The sequence below is a fragment of the Ipomoea nil genome, unplaced genomic scaffold (genome assembly GCF_001879475.1).
Source record: "Ipomoea nil cultivar Tokyo-kokei standard unplaced genomic scaffold, Asagao_1.1 scaffold2826, whole genome shotgun sequence".
NCBI classification, from domain to species: Eukaryota; Viridiplantae; Streptophyta; class Magnoliopsida; order Solanales; family Convolvulaceae; genus Ipomoea; species Ipomoea nil.
Window position 1 is genome coordinate 1,413,680 of NW_017619254.1, and position 22,210 is coordinate 1,435,889.

Here is a 22,210-nt window from a genome sequence, read left to right on the forward strand (position 1 = left end):
ACGACATATGATCACCGTCGGTTACTCTCCGATCCCTCTCTTCTCCTTCTTCTTCTCGCGGTATTGAATGCAGGAGTTTCGCGCCGTATCAATCGTCTCATCTCCTCTTCTTCTCAAGTCTTATGGAATTCCCTTGATCGCGAATTTTCGGTTTCAGGTAATGCTAATAATAATAATAATAATAATAATAATAATAAGAAATATTAGTGCACGTTCCGTGTTCGTTTAATTGTGCCGGATAAATATTCATAATATGTTTGTTTGGATTTTGATGGAGCAGTGGTCGGTGGCGAGAATTTGAGAGTCCATCAAGGATTAGTGTCATTTTGACGTTGATGGAGAACTGCGACAATGGCCGCTGCGTCTTCCCCTTGACAAGTTTGCAAATTGGGTAAGATATTTATTGTACGTGTCTGCAGTTATGCTTTGAATGTGAATAAAATTTGCAAGATTTTTTTAGCCTAGAAAATGTTCTTTTATTTGTTACCGAGTAAAGCTCATATTTTCCTTCCTTTTCATAGAAAAGGAAAATTGAACCATTGCCCTGCAAAAAGGGATTCATTGTTAATTTGCAATTTTTGATTCTTTATAATTCGTAGTAGTTGAATGCATGCAGCTTAAAGGGAATAGTACGTGAATGGAGATCACTAAATACTGGGATCATCATGCAACATTATCAGTAGCTTTAATTTGATATATATAGAGCCCCTTGACTGATGAGATAGTATTTAGCCTAGCATGAAATAAATCCACATAAAGATTTTGCCTGTTTTAGGCAACAGGATGAAGGGCTGGCTTTAATCACATATGCTCTGTGTCTTATCTTAGATTATGCTTTCATCCTTTACAGGGATTTGCAGTCCTATCTATCACACTGGTCCATTTACCTAGCCCCTGAGAGTAAGAAATTCTATATCTTAGTGGACAACCGGCCATGGTTGCAAGATCTCATCTCCCACCCGGCACACTTATGGCAATTGATGGTCACTAAGGTAGCTAAACATATATTCTGTGTTTCATTTAAGTGTTGCAACTGATTTAGTGAGTCCAAGAAAGCAGTCATGTGTTTGATTGGTACTATCTTTAAACATAATAGTCCAGAATGTCCCCCTTTGCAAATACCAGAGGGCAGAAGGATAAAAGAGAGGCTGAAGATATCCAAACTAAAGCAGAACCAAATTCAAGTAATTCAGAAGCAGTCAAAAAATGGTTTTCTCTGGTTGATGCTGCAACCTCATCTAGTACAAGCGCCTTATCACCTGTGAAGAAATTTAGGATTTCTTTTTTAAATAGCAACCTGAATAGGACGTTATATGGCTTCATTGTATTTGAAGTTGCATGGAGTGATGTTCGTGGTATAAACTATTTTAATGAACTTCAGGTACCTTTTTTTACCATACCCTTCCTCTGTTAATTTTTAATGAATTTGCATGGAGTGATGTTCATGGTATAAACTATTTTAATGGACAGACAGATACCACATTTGCTTTAGAGGCTAAATTCATGAGAAGATGGGAATTTGATAGTATGGCACAAGCAGCTAGATGTATAAGTTCATGGTTCTCTGGAACAGATGATGAGAGGAGTACTTTGCTAGAATATTTGGACCCTACAATTGGTAAGCCTTTGTTCAAATGGTCTGTCTTTGTGAAAGAAAGTAATCTGTATTTATATACTATTTATTTTCTTGAGCCCAAGCATTGTTCAGCTCTTCTAGTGATTGAAAAGTTATTACACATAAAGACTCAGAAATTACATTGAGCAAAAGCAAAACTATATTCCTCTGTGTTTCGTATGTCCTAAACTCCATAAGTGTATGGGATTTCTTTCCTGTGTGTCTATAGCAGAGGCAAACTAATAAGAAGAAACAAGAAAAGAAAAATCCTACTTCCATCTTTAGCTTTATGCCATATGCAGATACACAAAAATAAGCATGTGTGGATATTTGCTAGATTCTTTATTTTCATGCAGGAAGCTTGCTGTTTAATTTATTCTAGTTTCATTTACTTATTCAGTGAATTGTTTTTCAAGATGTCAGCATACTTAGAAACACTTTCAATTTCTGAATTCTGGGCAAATAAAGGTTATCAAGGATGTCAGTCTCCTAATACCCTAATTTGCTGTAGTGATTGAATTGAGTTTCTATACTACCTATGCAAAGCCTTATTCCTTGTGTTTGTTATTGAGATTTCTGCAGGAGAGGCATTTTTTGATGCTGAAGTAAAATTTTCAAGTACTAGTGTTGCAGATGGCAATGATCCTACTATTGATGATTTATTATATAATGATAATAAATATGCTGCTCTCACTCCAAGTAAAAGTTTCCGCAGTATGCACCCAGAAACCATAACAACCAGCAAAACTTCAAGTTGTAGACCATATATAGGTAGTGGACTTTATAAGAGAAGAAAGTCTATTAGCAACGGGGACATGTTTTCTGAAGATTCTTGCAGTAGTACAACTGGAGAACCACAACATTCTCCGAAGTCCTGCTCATCTGAGTGTGAGAATGATGTAGTTGAAGCTACCAAGCTCAAGGATATTTTGATTTTGTTTCGGTTTAATGATCGTGATCTCCCCTTTAAATTAAGGGACACTATTATGTCTGATCTGCGGTTGCTTACACTGTTGGAATGTGGGCTGCCAGCATGGGTGATCTTCCTTCAGTCCTACCCAGGACTTTGCCATATTTATCGCCCATGGATGTGCCCCCTAGCCAGATTTTTATATGTACTTATCTCAATCGTTACTGTCCTTATAGGATTTTACGATCTGTACAAAAATGTACCACTCGTCAAAGCAACTGCATCTCATTTGTTTGGACCCTTCTTTGATTGGATAGAAACATGGGAAATGATATCAAGAATTAGGTACCTGGGGACAATGTTATTTCTTCACAATTTTCAGAAGGCACTTAAGTGTTTCCTATCAGCAACACGTGCTATTCGGTCATGTTTGTCATTTGTCACACAGCCATTTGCAGGACCATTTTTTGAGTTAATGGAATTATTCCTTCCTCTCTGGAGCTTGTGTGCACAGTTAGCAGAGAGTTTATTTTCAATAATATGGTTAATTTTGGAGACTTCTTGGAATCTGGCAGGAGACTTTATTGAGATTCTGCTATTGCCATTGTGGTGTCTCCTTTCAGTTTTCATGAGAATTGGTAAGTATAGTTGATACAGCATTTAAATATATTGATTTCTATTTGATTACACTGCATAAAATCTGTACTGTGGTTCACATTGGTAATGGCTTTTCCTTCCACCAAATCCTTGATTGCAGTGACATCTGTATTATACCCTATATTTTGGATATTCTGGGGAACACTCTATACTCCCATTCGCTTGGTCATGGGTTGCTCTGGTGTTATTGCCCGTGTATTCAGCGCTATATCTGAAGTGATTCATGACACGTGGGAATTTTCAAGTGGCATTCTCCGACTCACTTCAGAGGTGGAGTCAACAGTAACTGCAGCTGAGGTTTCCATGTGGCGTGCTCTTTGGAATGACCTTTTCTCCCAGGTTGATTAGCTCCTTTCCATTTACTTCTCTTACTAGGTTTCCAATTAGACTTCTTTCTCATCTTGTTTCCCTTGCCTCTTTCCCAACCCCTATTTGGTTAACAGGTTTTTCGTGCTCTTCGAAGCATACTTAATGGTTTAGTTGCCTTCTTCATGGCCTGCAACAGGCATCGCCTAAGGTATGGTTGTCGACTTGTTATTTTGCCAAATTATTTGTCATATATACCTTGCAATTCTGCTCTGTCTGCTCACACTTTGCATTTGCAGTATATATAATCATACAAAAGAGTTCATTCAAAAGCTATTTCAACCCGCTGAGAGGGGCCAGCTTACAGTCTACACTGGCAGTGAACAACTATCAGTAATACAGAAGAAGGTGAGTCTCATTTGATTGTAGTACAGTGTTAATTACTTCAAGTTTCTACTGCTACTAAATGCACTTTTTGTCAGTGGGATTTAATGTTTGATAGTCATCTCTTTAAGTGTTTAGCAGAGAAAGCAAGCAATTGTTTAGTTAATGACATATTTTGGATGTTCTTTTAATGGGGGAATGTTTGCTGGACTGCAGTTGGAAGACGAGTATGAATATCACCGCCAAAGAAAGCTCAAAAAAGTCACCCCATTGATGTGAAAACGTGCAATGGATCTTCAAAGTAGTAAGCAGGGAGTTTTGATCACATTGTCTGACTTGTAGGAGACACGGTTGAAGTCCATAATGAAGAAATTGTACACCAAATTTCTTCACTGTCTACCCTAGAACCCAGGGTTTTAGACTGCTCTCTTGTAACATATGTAAATGATGTAAATAGTCATCTTCTAAGTGGATAAATGCATATATTTCTTTCCATTCCTTTTGTCATCAGTTATAGTTTCTTCAACTCTCTTTGGAATGGTTGGATGTTTTTTCTTTAGTGACGAAAGAAACTTGTAGTCACTGCTCGAGGGTCTGCAATAAATAAACATCACCTTGTAATCAACTCAAACCAAGAAAACCAATTAGGAGCTGGGAGTCAAACTTGTAACTTAGGAGTGGTTTGATTTACGGAATGTTAGATTACCATAGGAAATGTCATATTGTTAAAAATGTTATATTTCTATGTTTGATTAAAATTGAGGTATTGTAATATAAACCTGTTTGGTTGAAGAGTTGTTTATGTTATACGGGGTAATGATTATTTTACTTTAATACCTTTAACATATATCATGTATATGAAGTTCAAAAGGCGTTATTTTAATTCCTTTGTCCACTGATTTAAGATGACAAAGTAAAAACGTCAAGGAAATCTCACATTGCGAAGGAAGATGAGGAAAAATCTAACGTGGAAGCTATCTTTGATTTGGTTTATTTGCGTGGCCCCCGATGGATGCTATTTTCACTGACACAGTTGAATTTGAATATGCAAAAAGAAGTGCAACATAGGATACCTTTGAGGATATCTTATATCTAAAAGTTTTATCCATAGAAGAAGCTTATGATGCATCCACATAATGGATTATAAATTGGGATAATCGCATTAAAAGTGCTGTTTAAGTTTAATTGAGCAGAAGCAAGTTGAGCATACAGTATCTATCATATGTTCAAAAAAAAAACTCTATGATCACAACTTAATAGTTCATTGATGTCCACCGAACTTGGAAGGTTAAAACCGTGGTATCTTTCCATGGAATAGAAAGAGCTTAAATACTTGCTCCTCCAGTTTGGTGTAGCATTGCATCAATCTCATCACCATCTTCCATCTCTAGCTGAAAATCGCCAAAAAGGGGAGCGGGGAATGGGAAGGTGGTAAGATGTCAATAAGTAGACAAGGCAAGTAAGCGTAGATATTTTTCTCGTATGTCTTTGTGTGTGCGAGGGTGTTTAGCAGAGAGAGAGAAAGAGAGAGACCTCATCTGGAGTCTGCTCCCCTCGAAGACGGCGACCATCAAACAGGAAAGCTATTGAATTAAGATCCACTGATTGGCGATCACAGTATGCATTCATGAGTTTCTTCAGTTGGGTGCTTCTTTTGATCCTGAAAAACACTTCATTGCCATCCTGCATTATATTAATATTTCAAACAACCTAAGTCATTTGCTCCCAACATCGTTCCTCTCCAATGGAAAGGATGTTTTAGAATCAATAGCTCACACAGAAATATATATTCACTTTCTAAAGAACTTGAAGGAAGTATCAAAAGGACTCCACAGAAATAAGGGCACGTAAAAAGGCAGAGCTAATACAAACAGCATTTCCAAACCTACTTGATGCAATACCTATACGGACAGAAAATATATGCACATTTTAAAGTATCATCTCCTAACTTTGCAATAAAAAAAGGGATCAAAACACACAACTAAGGTTCAACTCAAAGTTGCTATTAAGTTAATTGGGCAAAAGAAAAACGCTCTATTGAATTACAAACTCACATCACAATCAGTTTACCAAAGAAAAAAATAGTACACATCTTATATTGTGTAGAATTTATAAATAGGTCAACTTCCATTACCAGCTCAATGTAAACCACTTACATCACATCACTTTTAGAGACCATTGGTAACTAGGAAAGTTTAAAGTTTAAACGTTAAACTTTCGTGGCTGGCAATTTAAAAAGATAGAACTACAACCCAGGGAAAGCTTGGGTCAAGAATGTAATTCCTCGAAAAGTTGAGAAGTTATACCAAGCTAGGGGTGGCATAATTTTCCCAGGTTAGAAATAACCTTCTTATATTTATAGGATAAAACAAAACATGTTAACTAATTTTCAAAAACATCCCAAAGTACCAAAGGATTCTTAGTATTATATGTTTTTTATTTTAAAAGTAATAGAGCGAATGGTTATGAAATTTTTCACCAATTGAGGGTTTCTCAGATTCTCTATAGGCCAACACTAATGGAGACTCCAAATTAGTAAGCAACAGAGCAGTAAATAATCAATTAACCGAACAACATACAATCATTAACTTCAATTTCATTAACATCAAACCCTACTCCTAGACAAGTATATATATATATACACACACTCGTATATACAGACGCACATGTATACGCATACAAATAGAGATAGATAGAGAGAGAGAAGCGAGGAGAAACCTGTCCTTTGACTTTAAGGTTGATATGAGCGCCCTGATCGCCGCCGACGGGCTTCTTGTCTTCCTCTGCTCCGGCTGACATCTCTCTTTTGTCTTCGTGCACAATAAAGGTCGCTGCGAATCTGCAAAGCCGATTAATTGATTTGATTCTCTTTTTGTGCTTAAAAGCCACCCTACTTTTTAGATTTCATCATTTCACCCCGGGAATTTTTAATTTTTACACACTTGATCAAATCTTGAAACATTGTTGGCCCATTTTGATTTTTGGATCAAAATTTATCCAATCAATCAATGATCGATAGTGTTGAGGATTGCTCGACAAATTTAAGCTTGTAATTTTACAATTTTATCAAAATTAAATTACAAAATGTATATTGATGGGCTGGTTACTAGTTGTTAACCGTTCATTCTTGTCTTAATTGGTTAGTTTAAATTCAATTCAACTTAAAATGGGGGATTACTTTTTTTTTTTCCTGGTAATTAATTTGTAATTAACAACGTGTAATTTGTGAGATTTATCTTCCTAATTTAAGCGGAGTACATTAGACGATTGGTCAGCTTTATAAATGGTTTTGATGTAGTAAATACGAGGATTTCTACTAATCCGTAAGATACTGTGATCGGTTTCGATTTTGGTGGTTTAAGAGTTTATGCTCAGTTAATGGCGTGTGGCTAGACGTTCCTGAGCTAAATAAAGCTGTATAGGAAGCGTGATGGGCACATGCTGGGTTCTCGACATTAATGACATGTGGAGTGCATGCATAAAGGTAGCTCAACGGCACAACTAATCCCTCCACGTGCTGTGAGATTCTTGACTCCTAGGGACCCACAATTGTGACATTTCATTGAAGGAACTAGGTTTGAGTCTCCAAATATTTCAAGTCGAATGGTCGAGCTGGGTCTTGTATTTATTTTGACATTAATTTATAAAATTTATAATCATTGAGAGATCCAATATAGATAGAACTCTATTACACTGTATGATTTTAAAATATATATTTTTACTAAGATCACTTCTTAATTATTTTTGGAATAAAGGTGAACTGTACACCAAACCGAAATTAGGCCATCGAATTCAAACAAACAAAAAAAAAAAGAGTAATTGAATCCCTGACAACACAAACTCATGCAATTTAATCCAAAATGACTTATTTACCTAAACATATGTTGACGTGGCAGTTATCAAATTGATTTTTTTTAAAAAAAGAAAAAAGGTACAAATATGCTATTAAACTATTTGGATTGCATGTTATGAATGTTCTTTTAATGGGGAATGTTTGCTCAACTGCAGTTGGAAGACGAGTATGAATATCACCGCCAAAGAAAACTAAAAAAAAGTCCCCCATTAATGTGAAGACGTGCACCTGGACATACTTCGCCAACATGACTTTTATTTCCGAGGCAATCTCAGATAGAATGGTTTGTGCAAATGTGCAATAGATTTACCATCTATGATCTATGACGGTGGCTTGATGATCTGATCCTGATGACATTGCTGCTGCTCAAAGTACTTGGTAAATGAGAGAAATTGGGATTGTTGAACAGAAAATTAACATAATCATCAATCTCACATAAGAACATACATACTGAAAAGTGAAAACAATCAAAACATGAATATGCAAGCACAAAGATCTAACACATCCAGTACATATATATTTCCAACCTTAAGCTACACATTACTTACAGGTCTAACCTCTGTGGTTCAGCTGAGTTACCACGATTTACATCCTCCCAGATGCTCTGTTGGGCCGAGGTGTGGGAACCCTTAGGTTAGGGATTCAACCTTTCGGGAAGAATATTTATCTTAAAATGACGAAAAAGTCACCACATAAATAATTTAGAAAAGATCAATAAATCATTGGATCAGATTCGATGTGGTGTGCTCTTTATAATGACCTTTTCTCCCAGGCTGGTTAGCACCTTTCCGTTTACTTCTCTAACCAGGTTTCCAATTAGACTTCTTTATCATATCGTTTCCCTTGCCTCTTTCCCAACCCCTATTTGGTTGGCAGGTTTTCCGTGCTCTTCGAAGCATACTTAATGGTTTTGTTGCCTTCTTCACGGCCTGCAACAGGCATAGCCTAAGGTATGGTTGTCGACTTGTTATTTTGGCAAATTATTTGTCATATATACCTTGCAATTCTACTTTGTCTGCTCACACTTTGCATTTGCAGTATATATAATCATACAAAAGAGTTCATTCAAAAGCAATTTCAACCCGCTGAGAGGGGACAGCTTACAGTCTACACTGGCAGTGAACAACTATCAGTAATACAGAAGAAGGTGAGTCTCATGGTTTTAGACAGCATTTCATACCTGCTCTCTTGTAACATATGTAAATGATGTAAATAGTCATCTTCTCAGTGGATAAATGCATATATTCCTTTCCATTCTCAGTGGATTTTTTTTGGTAACATTGTATCAATCTCATCACCATCTTCCATCTCTAGCTGAAAATCGCAAAAAAGGGGAGCGGGGGATGGGAAGGTGGTAAGATGTCAATAAGTAGACAAGGCAAGCAAGCTTAGATATTTTTATCCTATGTCTGTGTGTGCAAGGGTGTGTCTGTGTGTGCAAGGGTGTTTTGCACACACACACACACAGAGAGAGAGAGAGAGAGAGAGAGAGAGAGAGAGAGAGAGAGACCTCATCTGGAGTCTGCTCCCATCGAAGAAAGCGACCATGAAACAGGAAAGCTGTTGAATTAAGATCCATTGATTTGTGATCACAGTATGATTTCATGAGTCTCTTCAGTCGGGTGCTTCTTTTCATCCGAAAATCAGTTCCTCCCTTCGTCGTTTCTTTCCAACAGAAAGGAGGTGTTAGAATCAATAGCTCACACAGAAATATATATTCACTTTCTAAAGAACTAGAAGGAAGTATCAAAAGGACTCCACATAGACCACAGAAATAAGGGCACGTGAAAAGGCAGAGCTAATACATACAAACCACATTTCCAACCTACGTGATGCAATACCTATACGGACAGAAAATATATGCACATTTTAAAGTATCATCTCCTAACTTTGCAATAAAAAGGGGATCAAAACACACATTTGCATTTGGCGGAATCAAAAAATGCATTGATTATTCAAAGAGAGAGCAAGTCACAAGAATCCAACTCCACAAGGTTTTATTAACTTCAAATGTAACCATACAACTAACATTCAAATCAAAGTTGCAACTAAGTTAATTGGACAGAAGAAAAATGCTCCATTGAATTACAAACTCACAACACAATCAGTTTAGCAAAGAAAAAAAAAAAAAAAAACACATCTTATATTCTTAAGCAGAATTTATAAATAGGTCAACTTCCATTACCAGCTTAATATAAACCACTTACATCAAATTACTTTTAGAGACCATTTGGTAACTAGGAAGTTTAAAGTTTAAAAGTTTAAACTTTTGTGGATGGCAACTTAAAAAGATAGAACTACAACCCAGGGAAAGCTTGCTTGGGTCAACAATGTAATTCCTCGAAAAGTTGAGAAGTTATACCAAGCTAGGGGTGGCATAAGTTTCCAAGGTAGCTGTTTACAAACCAAATGTTAGAAATAACTTTCTTATGTTTATAGGATAACCCAAAACATGTTAGCTAATTTTCAAGAACATCCCAAAGTACCAAAGGATTCTTACTATTACACAGTTCTTTTTATAGTAATAGAGTGAATGGTTATCAAGTTTTTCACCAGTTGAGGGTTTCTCAGCTTCTCTATAGGCCAAAACTAATGGAGAATCCAAATTAATAATCAAAAGAGCAGTAAATAATCAATTAACCGAACAACATACAATCATCAAATTTAACTTCAATTTCATGAACATCAAACCCTACTCCTAGGCAAGTATATACATAAACATGCACATATATACATACATACATACATACACGTATATATAAAGGCACATGTATACACATTCAAATAGAGATAGATAAAGAGAGAGAAGCGAGGAGAAACCTGTCCTTTGACTTTAAGGTTGATATGAGCGGCCTGGTCGCCGCAGACGGGCATCTTGTCTTCCTCTGCTCCGGCCGACATCTCTCTTCTGTCTTTGTGCACAATAAATTGCTTATGCACAGTTTGGTGTAGCATTGCATCAATCTCATCACCATCTTCCATCTCCAGCTGAAAATCGCCAAAAAGGGGAGCGGGGGATGGGAAGGTGGTAAGATGTCAATAAGTAGACAAGGCAAGCGAGATTAGATATTTTTATCCTATGTCTTTGTGTGTGCAAGGGTGTTTTGCACAGAGAGAGAGAGAGAGAGAGAGAGAGAGACCTCATCCGGAGTCTGCTCCCATCGAAGACGGCGACCATGAAACAGGAAAGCTGTTGAATTAAGATCCACTGATTTGTGATCACAGTATGATTTCATGAGTTTCTTCAGTCGGGTGCTTCTTCTCATCCTGAAAATCAGTTCCTCCCTTCGTCGTTTCTTTCCAACGGAAAGGAGGTGTTAGAATCAATAGCTCACACAAAAATATATATTCACTTTCTAAAGAACTTGAAGGAAGTATCAAAAGGACTCCACATGGGCACGTGAAAAGGCAGAGCTAATACAAACCACATTTCCAACCTACTTGATGCAATACCTATACGGACAGAAAATATATGCACATTTTAAAGTATCATCTCCTAACTTTGCAATAAAAAAGGGATCAAAACACACATTTGCATTTGACGGAATCAAAAACTGCATTGATTATTCAAAGAGAGAGTAAGCTTCACAAGAATCCAACTCCACCATGTTATATGAACTTCAAATATAACCATACAACTAAGGTTCAACTCAAAGTTGCAACTAAGTTAATTGGAGAAAAGAAAAATGCTCCATTGAATTACAAACTCACAACACAATCGGTTTAGCAAAGAAAAAAAATAGAACAAACACCTTATATTCTTAAGCAGAATTTATAAATAGGTCAACTTCCATTACAAGCTTAATATAAACCACTTACATCACATTACTTTTAGAGACCATTGGGTAACTAGGAAGTTTAAAGTTTTAACGTTAAACTTTTGTGGATGGCAATTTAAAAAGATAGAACTACAACCCAGGGAAAGCTTGGGTCAAGAATGTAATTCCTCGAAAAGTTGAGAAGTTAAACCAAGCTAGGGGTGGCATAAGTTTCCAAGGTAACTGTTTACAAACCAAATGTTAGAAATAACTTTCTTATGTTTTTAGGATAACCCAAACCATATTAACTAGATTTCAAGAACATCCCAAAGTACCAAAGGATTCATAGTATTATATGTTTTTTTTTTTTTAGTAATAGAATGAATGGTTATCAAGTTTTTCACCAATTAAGGGTTTCTCAGCTTCTCTATAGGCCAAAACTAATGGAGAATCCAAATTAGTAAGCAACAGAGTAGTAAATAATCAATTAACCGAACAACATACAATCATCAAATTTAACTTCAATTTCATTAACATCAAACCCTACTCCTAGGCAAGTATATATATAAACATGCACATATATACATACTTACACACACGTATATATAGAGGCACATGTACACACATTCAAATAGAGATAGATAGAGAGAGAGAAGCGGGGAGAAACCTGTCCTTTGACTTTAAGGTTGATATGAGTGGCCTGGTTGCTGCAGACAGACATCTTGTCTTCCTCTGCTCCGGCCGACATCTCTCTTCTGAATTGCTTATGCACAGTTTGGTGTAGCATTGCATCAATCTCATCACCATCTTCCATCTCCAGCTGAAAATCCCCAAAAAGGGGAACGGGGGATGGGAAGGTGGTAAGATGTCAATAAGTAGACAAGGCAAGCAAGCTTAGATATTTTTATCCTATGTCTTTGTGTGTGCAAGGGTGTTTTGCACAGAGAGAGAGAGAGAGAGAGACCTCATCTGGAGTCTGCTCCCATCGAAGACGGCGACCATGAAACAGGAAAGCTGTTGAATTAAGATCCATTGATTTGCGATCGCAGTATGATTTCATGAGTCTCTTCAGTCGGGTGCTTCTTTTCATCCTGAAAATCAGTTCCTCCCTTCGTCGTTTCTTTCCAATGGAAAGGAGGTGTTAGAATCAATAGCTCACACCGAAATATATATATTCACTTTCTAAAGAACTTGAAGGAAGTATCAAAAGGACTCCACATAGACCACATAAATAAGGGCACGTTAAAAGGCAGAGCTAATACATACAAACCACATTTCCAACCTACTTGATGCAATACCTATACGGACAGAAAATATATGCACATTTTAAAGTATCATCTCCTAACTTTGCAATAAAAAGGGGATCAAAACACACTTTTGCATTTTACGGAATCAGAAACTGCATTGATTATTCAAAGATAGAGTAAGCTTCACAAGAATCCAACTCCACAAGGTTTTATGAACTTCAAATGTAACCATACAACTAAGGTTCAACTCAAAGATGCAACTAAGTTAATTGGACAAAAGAAAAATGCTCCATAGAATTACAAACTCACAACACAATCAGTTTAGCAAAGAAAAAAAAAATTAGCACACATCTTATATTCTTATGTAGAATTTATAAATAGGTCAGCTTCCATTACCAGCTTAATATAAACCACTTACATCACATTACTTCTAGAGACCATTTGGTAACTCGGAAAGTTTAAAGTTTAAACTTTAAACTATTGTGGCTGGCAATTTAAAAAGATAGAACTACAACCCAGGGAAAGCTTGGGTCAACAATGTAATTCCTCGAAAAGTTGAGAAGTTATACCAAGCTAGGGGAGGAATAAGTTTACAAGGCAACTGTTTACAAACCAAATGTTAGAAATAACTTTCTTATGTTTATAGGATAACCCAAAACATATTAACTAATTTTCAAGAACATCCCAACGTACCAAAGGATTCATAGTATTATATGTTTTTTTTATAGTAATAGAGTGAATGGTTATCAAGTTTTTAACCAATTGAGGGTTTCTCAGCTTCTCTATAGGCCAAAACTAATGGAGAATCCAAATTAGTAAGCAACAGAGCAGTAAATAATCAATTAACCGAACAACATACAATCATCAAATTTAACATCAAACCCTACTCCTAGGCAAGTATATATATAAACATGCACATATATACATACTTACACACACGTATATATAGAGGCACGTGTACACACATTCAAATAGAGATAGATAGAGAGAGAGAAGCGGGGAGAAACCTGTCCTTTGACTTTAAGGTTGATATGAGTGGCCTGGTTGCTGCAGACGGACATCTTGTCTTCCTCTGCTCTGGCCGACATCTCTCTTCTGTCTTCGTGCACAATAAATTGCTTATGCACAGTTTGGTGTAGCATTGCATCAATCTCATCACCATCTTCCATCTCCAGCTGAAAATCCCCCAAAAGGGGAACGGGGGATGGGAAGGTGGTAAGATGTCAATAAGTAGACAAGGCAAGCAAGCTTAGATATTTTTATCCTATGTCTTTGTGTGTGCAAGGGTGTTTTGCACAGAGAGAGAGAGAGAGACCTCATCTGGAGTCTGCTCCCATCGAAGACGGCGACCATGAAACAGGAAAGCTGTTGAATTAAGATCCATTGATTTGCGATCACAGTACGATTTCATGAGTCTCTTCAGTCGGGTGCTTCTTTTCATCCTGAAAATCAGTTCCTCCCTTCGTCGTTTCTTTCCAATGGAAAGGAGGTGTTAGAATCAATAGCTCACACAGAAATATATATATTCACTTTCTAAAGAACTTGAAGGAAGTATCAAAAGGACTCCACATAGACCACATAAATAAGGGCACGTGAAAAGGCAGAGCTAATACATACAAACCACATTTCCAACCTACTTGATGCAATACCTATACGGACAGAAAATATATGCACATTTTAAAGTATCATCTCCTAACTTTGCAATAAAAAGGGGATCAAAATACACTTTTGTATTTTATAGAATCAGAAACTGCATTGATTATTCAAAGAGAGAGTAAGCTTCACAAGAATCCAACTCCACAAGGTTTTATGAACTTCAAATGTAACCATACAACTAAGGTTCAACTCAAAGATGCAACTAAGTTAATTGGACAAAAGAAAAATGCTCCATAGAATTACAAACTCACAACACAATCAGTTTAGCAAAGAAAAAAAAATTTAGTACACATCTTATATTCTTATGTAGAATTTATAAATAGGTCAGCTTCCATTACCAGCTTAATATAAACCACTTACATCACATTACTTCTAGAGACCATTTGGTAACTAGGAAAGTTTAAACTTTAAACTTTAAACTTTTGTGGCTGGCAATTTAAAAAGATAGAACTATAACCCTGGGAAAGCTTGGGTTCCTCGAAAAGTTGATAAGTTATACCAAGCTAGGGGTGGCATAATTTTCCCAGGTAACAGTTCACAAACCAAATGTTAGAAATAACTTTCTTATGTTTATAGGATAACCCAAAACATATTAACTAATTTTCAAAGAACATCCCAAAGTACCAAAGGATTCATAGTATTATATGTTTTTTTTATAGTAATAGAGTGAATGGTTATCAAGTTTTTCACCAATTGAGGGTTTCTCAGCTTCTCTATAGGCCAAAACTAATGGAGAATCCAAATTAGTAAGCAACAGAGCAGTAAATAATCAATTAACCGAACAACATACAATCATCAAATTTAACTTCAATTTCATTAACATCAAACCCTACTCCTAGGCAATTATATATATAAACATGCACATACATACATACATACATACACACACGTATATATAGAGGCACATGTATACACATTCAAATAGAGAGAGATAGAGAGAGAGAGAGAAGCAAGGAGAAACCTGTCCTCTGACTTTAAGGTTGATATGAGCGGCCAGATCGCCGCCGACGGGCATCTTGTCTTCCTCTGCTCCGGCCGACATCTCACTTCTGTCTTCGTGCACAATAATGGCGGCTGCGAATCTGCAAAGCCGATTAATTGATTTAATTTTCTTTTTGTGCTTAAAAGCCACCCTACTTTTTAGATTTCATCATTTCACCCCGGGGATCTTTAATTTTTACACACTTGATCGAATCTTGAAACATTGTTACAATTATGCCCATTTTGATTTTTGGATCAAAATTTATCCAATGAATCAATGATTGATAGTGTTGAGGATTGCTCGACAAGTTTAAGCTTGTAATTTTACAATTTTTTTTTCAAAAATACAAAATGTATATTGGTGGGTTGGTTACTAGTTATCAACTATTTTATGTGGTTAGTTTAGACTCAATTCAACTTATAAGGTTGAGATTATCCCAATAAAAATAACATTGACAAACTGATGTGAAAATTTAAAAAAGTATTGTTTATTTTGTTGAGTTGTCTATGTGTCTAGTAAATTGCTATGCAGCCTTTGCAGCCAAAATGACAGCAAAAGCTGTCGCCACAATACTTTTTTTAAATAATTTTTTATTATTATTTTTTTATTATATTTATAATATAAAAATGGAATTCTTTTTAGAGCGAGAGAGATTTGCAGGATATAGAACAAATTGTGAAAATTTTGTAAAATTAATGATGTGAGAGTGTACCCAATTTTCAAAGTTAGAGAGATTTGTATGGATAATAATAGCCTAGCTAACTGTGGGATTACTTTTTTTCCCTTTAGACAATTTTTTTTTTTTTTTTGAAAACATTAATTTGTAATTAATAACATGTGATTCTAGAGATTACCTTCCTAATTTAGGTTGAGTACAGTAGTTGATTGTTGAGCTTTATAAATGGTTCAAAAATACTTTTTGCTCTAGTAAATAATACATTTACTACAATTCTTTTGATTTTCTTAATAAATTCTTTATTTTAATTTGTAGTGCTGGTCAATCATATATTGCTTAGGTTGTAAAACCAACACGTATATTAAATTCCTTATAATTGATGGGCATTTTATATCTACCATACAAGGTGTCATTACATGTTTTTTATACAATGTGCTATTCAAAATTTACAAATTGCATTAGACACATTATAGGAAGGGAGATTATATTTGATAAAATCATACAAACTAATGCCAAAATATGGCAACTATTTATCAATGAATAAATATAAAAATAAAATAAAAACCCACTAAAGTTGACCACTAACCATACTATTAACTCAGTAGTATTGGCAATATTAACTTGGGGAAGCAAACATAAAGATCAATGGTAATTTAGTTGGCGACTTGTTGTATATGACTGAGAATTTGATACTTATTATTATTATGTTTATTTGCCTACTGTTATCATCTTAATATTTGATTCAAATTTTATAGTTAGTAGTCAAGTAGTCATAAAACACATTATCATTTTTCTTCCTTACTTTTAAACAATGTGGTCAAAATGATGAAGAAAAAAAAAACAAATAAAAATGTCATTGTTTGTCTTTTGATTACAATGTCTATTTACTACCCCACACACACACCAAAAAAACAAAAACAACAAAAAACAAAAACAAAAAAAAAAAAAAAAACAAAAACAAAAACAAAAACAAAAACAAAAAAAAAAAAACAAAAACAAAAACAAAAAAGAAATAAAACTTTAACTCATTACAATTATAAAAATTTGATTCTAGTTCTAATGTTTGAACCAAACACCCCCAAGTGCTCTCAAACTTTAAAAATACAACAAATTAAGAGTTAAATCCACTTTTGGTCCTACATTTATTGTGCATGGGACACATTTTGCCCGCTTTTATTAATTTTGCCACATATTGCCTAGACTTTCTAAAAGTTGGACAATTTTAGTCCGTTGTTACATTTAGAGTTTAACAGCCGTGAAGTAGGAGGACATTTATGTCCTTTCATGTCCATTTCGTTTTATATTTGTTTGGATGGGGAGAGAAGAATGGGTTATTGATTTTTTACCTGGGAAGAAGCTTTGGTTTTCAGGATGGATGTTTGTAATCTCTGCATTGACTATTCTTCATGATTTTTCAGATTTTCTGCCCATCTGAGCCGAGTGGATTGTTTTCTTTAGCATGGAAAAGCATTGGAATCTTGAGTCTGCCGTACACCATTGTTGATAATCTTGTTGTCTGCATAGAAATTTGTTGAGGAGAACAAAAATGGCGACTACCCAGGTCCAAACTTCTCCCTCTAAGAGTGTGCTGAGAAAGAAGAGCCATTTTCACAAGAATCTCAAGGTTTTGGTGAGTTCTTGTGGTTCCGATCGGCGGGGGGAACGATTCAGATTCCAATGAAAACGGTATTGTGATTGACATTACAGACCTTTGGGTTCATAAACCCCAATATCTGGACAAAACGCGTAGGAATGATGAGAGGAATACGAGTATTGAGGATTCTGGTAATTGGGATAAAGTCGGAGAAATTGTGTTTTCTAGGGAGGGGAAAAACGCAGGCGAGAATAAATCGGAGAACTTGCCGTCTAGGTCGGATGCCTCGGCGGTGAGGTTTCTAATTTCGGCGGCGTCTCCTCCCTCGTGCGGCAGTGGAGAAAATTCGGAGTGGTTGCAAAAATCGTCAATTCCGATGTCGCCGCCGCCAACACCAATAACAACTCGTCTATCAACATCTCCATAAGCTATTCCACCGCCTCTACACTGTGCGATGATTCTTCAATCGAAGGAAGGCGCGTGCAATCGTCCTCCAGTGACGGGGAATCCGACAGGACGACGCCTCCTTTGCACGACAAAGACTCCGATGCATCGGAGAGAGAGAGAGGCTAAAGGTCGTCGGTATCATAAAAAAACTTACCTGCAACATCAGCGAAGAAAATCACAGTGATCACGGAGGCATTGAATCCCCATCGCCGCGAGTTAGAACTCCGTCCGATCACTCCCCGCTGCTGTGAAATTGCCTCGCTTCATCAGAGGCCGCAAGGCATTTGTTGATTTGCTTATGTAAATGGAGCGCGAGAGGGTTAGGAAGATTGAAGCACTTATGAAACGCAAAACTGTCTCAAAGTTCTAGCACAAAGGGCGCATGGACATGAAAGGACATAAATGTCCTTATACTTCACGGTTGTTTAACGCCAAATATAACGGTGGACTAAAATTGTCCAACTTTTATAAAGTCTAGGCAAAATGTGACAAAATTAATAAAAGCGGACAAAATATGTCCAATGTGCAATAAATGTAGGATCAAAAGTGGATTTAACAACATGCAATTTAAATTAAAAAAAAAAGGAATTTGATATCTTTTAAAAATTAGCTTTACGATGCTTGTGTAATTAAATTAACCTTTGCATTTATGACCCTCATGCAACTTTTTTTTTTTTTTTTAAATCAAAATTATTGAAGCTATGCAATGAAAATAGATAGTTATACAACAATTGCAGTTTTATAGTAAGTTGGAAGATATTTATGTCATTTTATTCACACTTATAAGTTTAAAATATATAATTAAGAATATATGAATAATATTTACTCAAAATGTGCAGTTATTCTCTACTTGTAATCTGTATTATCTTTTATTGAAAAAAACAAACTATCTTGGGTATGACACCAAGAAGACTTCAAAGATTAGATGTTTTAAATTAAATGAAAATATTAGATTGGGAAATTAAAAATAAATGCATTAAAAAATCAATTACAATTTTATTATATTAGAAAAGGCCTATGATCGGCTCTCGTGGAATTTTAGTAATGACATTTTTTTTATGCAGGTTTCAATGAAGCTACTTCACACATTATAATGGAATGTGTACAAACGACGTCTATGTCTATCACATAGAATAGGGAACGCTTAGCACAGTTTAAACCGGGAAGGGGAATTCGGCAGGGCGACGCTATGTCACCCGCTCTGTTTGTCCTATGCATGGAGCGGTTAAGCCAAAACATCATAACGGAAGTAGCGAATGGAAGATGGACGGGAATCAAGTTATCACAGGCTGGTCCATCTTTGTCACATTTGTGCTTCGCGGATGACATGTCATTTTCTCAGAAGCGTCTTTGGACCAGGTAAGGGTGATACAACAATGTCTGACGCAGTTCTGCGAGGCGTCTGGGTAAAACATCAGCCTGAGTAAATCCCATGTGTTCTTTTCGGGCAATACAAGCATAGATGTTGCGAATGAGATTCCGCAAAGCCTAAACATCCCAGCGACCAAGGACTTGGGCAGGTACTTGGGGATGCCGTCCGTGCATGGTAGAGTTACCCAGGCAACTTTCTCAGGGTTAATTGATCGCGTGACGGCAAGACTCGAAGGGTGGCGCAACAAACTTCTGTCTTTCGCAGGTAGAGTCACCTTGGCCAAGTCTGTTCTCGGCGTGATACCCACGTACTCGATGCAAACTGCGTACTTGCCGAAGGGGGTGTGCAATAAACTGGAGATGATTACTAGACGCTTCATTTGGGGAGGCAACGAGGACTCGCGGAAGATTAGCCTTGTCAGGTGGGATACAGTGACTGCCCCTAAGGAAGTAGGGGGCCTAGGAATGCGGAACCTTCAACATGTGAATTCGGCGTTTATGGCAAAGCTTGGGTGGCGGCTTCTCACGGAGCGGAATAGCCTGTGGGCACAGGTTTTGCGAACCAAGTATAGCCTCGGAGAGGGCCGTTGGAGAGCTACTAGCAACAGGAACGCGTCGAATACTTGGTGAGGGATTAGTAGTGCTTCCGACCTGTTGAAGAGGGGTCTGACAAGAGTGGTGCGCAATGGATGGGAGACTCAGTTTTGGATGGATCGATGGGTACAGGGGCAACGGCTTTATGACTTTATGCAAAAACCAGTCTCTCTACCGGAGCTATATGCTCCGGTAGCTGATTATTGGGAGACGGGGCGGGGCTGGAAGTGGGAAATGATGGATGGCGTTTTGGATGAAGATTGGAGACGGAAGTTGCATGTGTACGCCGTTCTGGACGGAGATGAGGCGAGGGATGATTGGGGATGGAGTATGGAGTTGAGTGGCAGCTTCTCTATCAAATCAGCTTATGCTGCCCTGCGCGGAACAAATAGCGAAGAATCTGGAAGCTGAGAGTCCCTAACAAAATCAATCACTTTTTGTGGCTGGTCAAACAAGGGAGGCTTATGTCTAATGTTGAACGTACTAAACGGGGCTTTACAACTGATTCTTTTTGCTCATCTTGTGTAGGAATACCAGAGAATTTGGAGCATATTTTCAGATCATGCACGGAAGTGACGCGGTTATGGGAGGTGCTAATGCCCCACAATGCTAGACGGATGCTCCGCGGAAGTGACTGGCGAACCTGGCTGTCCAAAAACCTCCAGTCTGATCAGCGTTTTGGCTTTGATGAGGACTGGCCAGAGTTGTTTGGGCTAGCTATGTGGTGGTGTTGGAGGTGGAGAAACGCCAGAGTCTTTGATGAGAACCATCTGAGCACGGAGCAAAAGGTGGCGTGGACTCGGACTCAACAGAGCCAAACGAATGCGGCCTTCAAGACAGCATGGGTGGTTAACGCTGGACCTCGAAATGACACGGCCTGTATCGCCTGGACGAAGCCTCCAACGGGGTGGTTGAAATTGAATGTCGATGGGTGCTGCAAAGGTGTCGAGCAACGGGCAGGGTGTGGGGGGTGTTTTGCGTGATCACATGGGAAGATGGATCCACGGAGTGACGCACAATATCGACTCCTGTACAGCTGAAGAGGCAGAGGCGTGGGTAGTGCTTGTGGGGATCCGTATGGCGTTAGGTTGCCGTGCTCGGAGAGTCCTGGTGGAGAGCGATTCGCTAGCCACTATTAAGAACATCACCGCATGTTTCGACACAGGCATGGGAAGCAATGTCGTGCGACTTTGTGTGCGGGAGGCACGTGCGTTCCAAGATGTGCAATTCGCCCATGTGGTGAGCGGAGGAAACAAAGTGGCAAATAGGCTAGCATTGATCGCTTTAGATCATGAACTTGGGACTCGGCTCACGGTTAATCACCCTCAATGCATAGAGGATATCCTATGGGAGGACAGGGTCGGGGCTTACGCGGTCCGTAGGGTACCCCCACAATGATAAGAAGAAGCTGTTTTTTTAGTGTTCTTACCCTGGCTTAAACCCTCTTATTGTAACCCAAAAAAAAAAAAAATGGTTGGAAGATAAAATATGAGATTTAATATAAAATAATTTATATGTATGTTTGCACTAATTTAATAAAATAATTTATGTATATTGTTCATATGAGAGATTTGAGGAAATAAGAGAGGTAAATCAATATAGGAATTTGAACTTATAGCTTTTGTAATTACTAAGACCCTAACAAACTTTGTTAGAGTTGTCCCTATAACAACATTAATTGTTATACACTATTATTGTAAAAATTTTTTTTAAAAAAAAAACACTTTGTTTACAATCACAACAAATGCAAATAAATAAAGAATTAAGACCTTACAACTTCTTCAATAAATCAAGACGATTCCTCATTATATTTATTTTAAAATGATGAAAAAGTCACCTCATAAATAATTTAATTAGAAATAAAAATAAAAAATAAGAATAAAGATCAAATAAATCATTGAACCAGATTCGAAAAATATGATTATGCTATCAAACTATAAAAATACAACTAAACATTTGGTTGGGTATTCAAAATCATAGAATATGTCTCAATACAACTAAACGTTTGGGTATTCAAAATCATAGAATATGTCTCAAATAACGGATTGTCATGTAGAAATGTCTATGAAAAGTTAACATGACATATTATGCAAAAACAAAATATTAGAAAAATTAGAAAAACAAAAAATTTAAATGGTTATTGACTACTTCCAAAGATCT

General features: G+C 37.0%; 2 protein-coding genes across 2 annotated transcripts; one reads left to right on the forward strand and one right to left on the reverse strand.

Moving 5' to 3' along the window:
* The first annotated feature begins 335 nt into the window (after positions 1-335).
* On the forward strand, positions 336-9,117 carry LOC109158725. Its single transcript, XM_019306624.1, has 9 exons — positions 336-391; positions 851-992; positions 1,097-1,381; positions 1,471-1,618; positions 2,198-3,163; positions 3,283-3,521; positions 8,602-8,675; positions 8,764-8,872; positions 9,040-9,117. The coding sequence occupies exons 1-9, from the start codon at positions 336-338 to the stop codon at positions 9,115-9,117; spliced, it is 2,097 nt and encodes a 698-aa protein (XP_019162169.1).
* Positions 8,717-15,484, reverse strand: LOC109158921. The gene is made up of 9 exons (XM_019306835.1): positions 15,348-15,484; positions 14,046-14,201; positions 13,738-13,905; positions 12,448-12,603; positions 12,151-12,303; positions 10,866-11,021; positions 10,546-10,713; positions 9,236-9,390; positions 8,717-9,039 (listed from the first exon to the last, which is right to left on the reverse strand). The coding sequence occupies exons 1-8, from the start codon at positions 15,426-15,428 to the stop codon at positions 9,358-9,360; spliced, it is 1,071 nt and encodes a 356-aa protein (XP_019162380.1). The 5' UTR covers positions 15,429-15,484; the 3' UTR covers positions 8,717-9,039; positions 9,236-9,357.
* Between the last annotated feature and the right edge of the window lie 6,726 nt (positions 15,485-22,210).

Coding starts and splice junctions, on each gene's coding strand:
- LOC109158725 (XM_019306624.1), top strand. CDS start 336: ATGGAGAACTGCGACAATGGCCGCTGCGTCTTCCCCTTGACAAGTTTG. Junction 1,382..1,470: donor ACTATTTTAATGAACTTCAG/GTACCTTTTTTT, acceptor TTTAATGGACAG/ACAGATACCACATTTGCTTT. Junction 8,676..8,763: donor TGCAACAGGCATAGCCTAAG/GTATGGTTGTCG, acceptor TTGCATTTGCAG/TATATATAATCATACAAAAG.
- LOC109158921 (XM_019306835.1), bottom strand. CDS start 15,428: ATGTCGGCCGGAGCAGAGGAAGACAAGATGCCCGTCGGCGGCGATCTG. Junction 12,604..13,737: donor ACCTTAAAGTCAAAGGACAG/GTTTCTCCCCGC, acceptor TCCATTGGAAAG/AAACGACGAAGGGAGGAACT. Junction 9,391..10,545: donor ACCTTAAAGTCAAAGGACAG/GTTTCTCCTCGC, acceptor TCTGTTGGAAAG/AAACGACGAAGGGAGGAACT.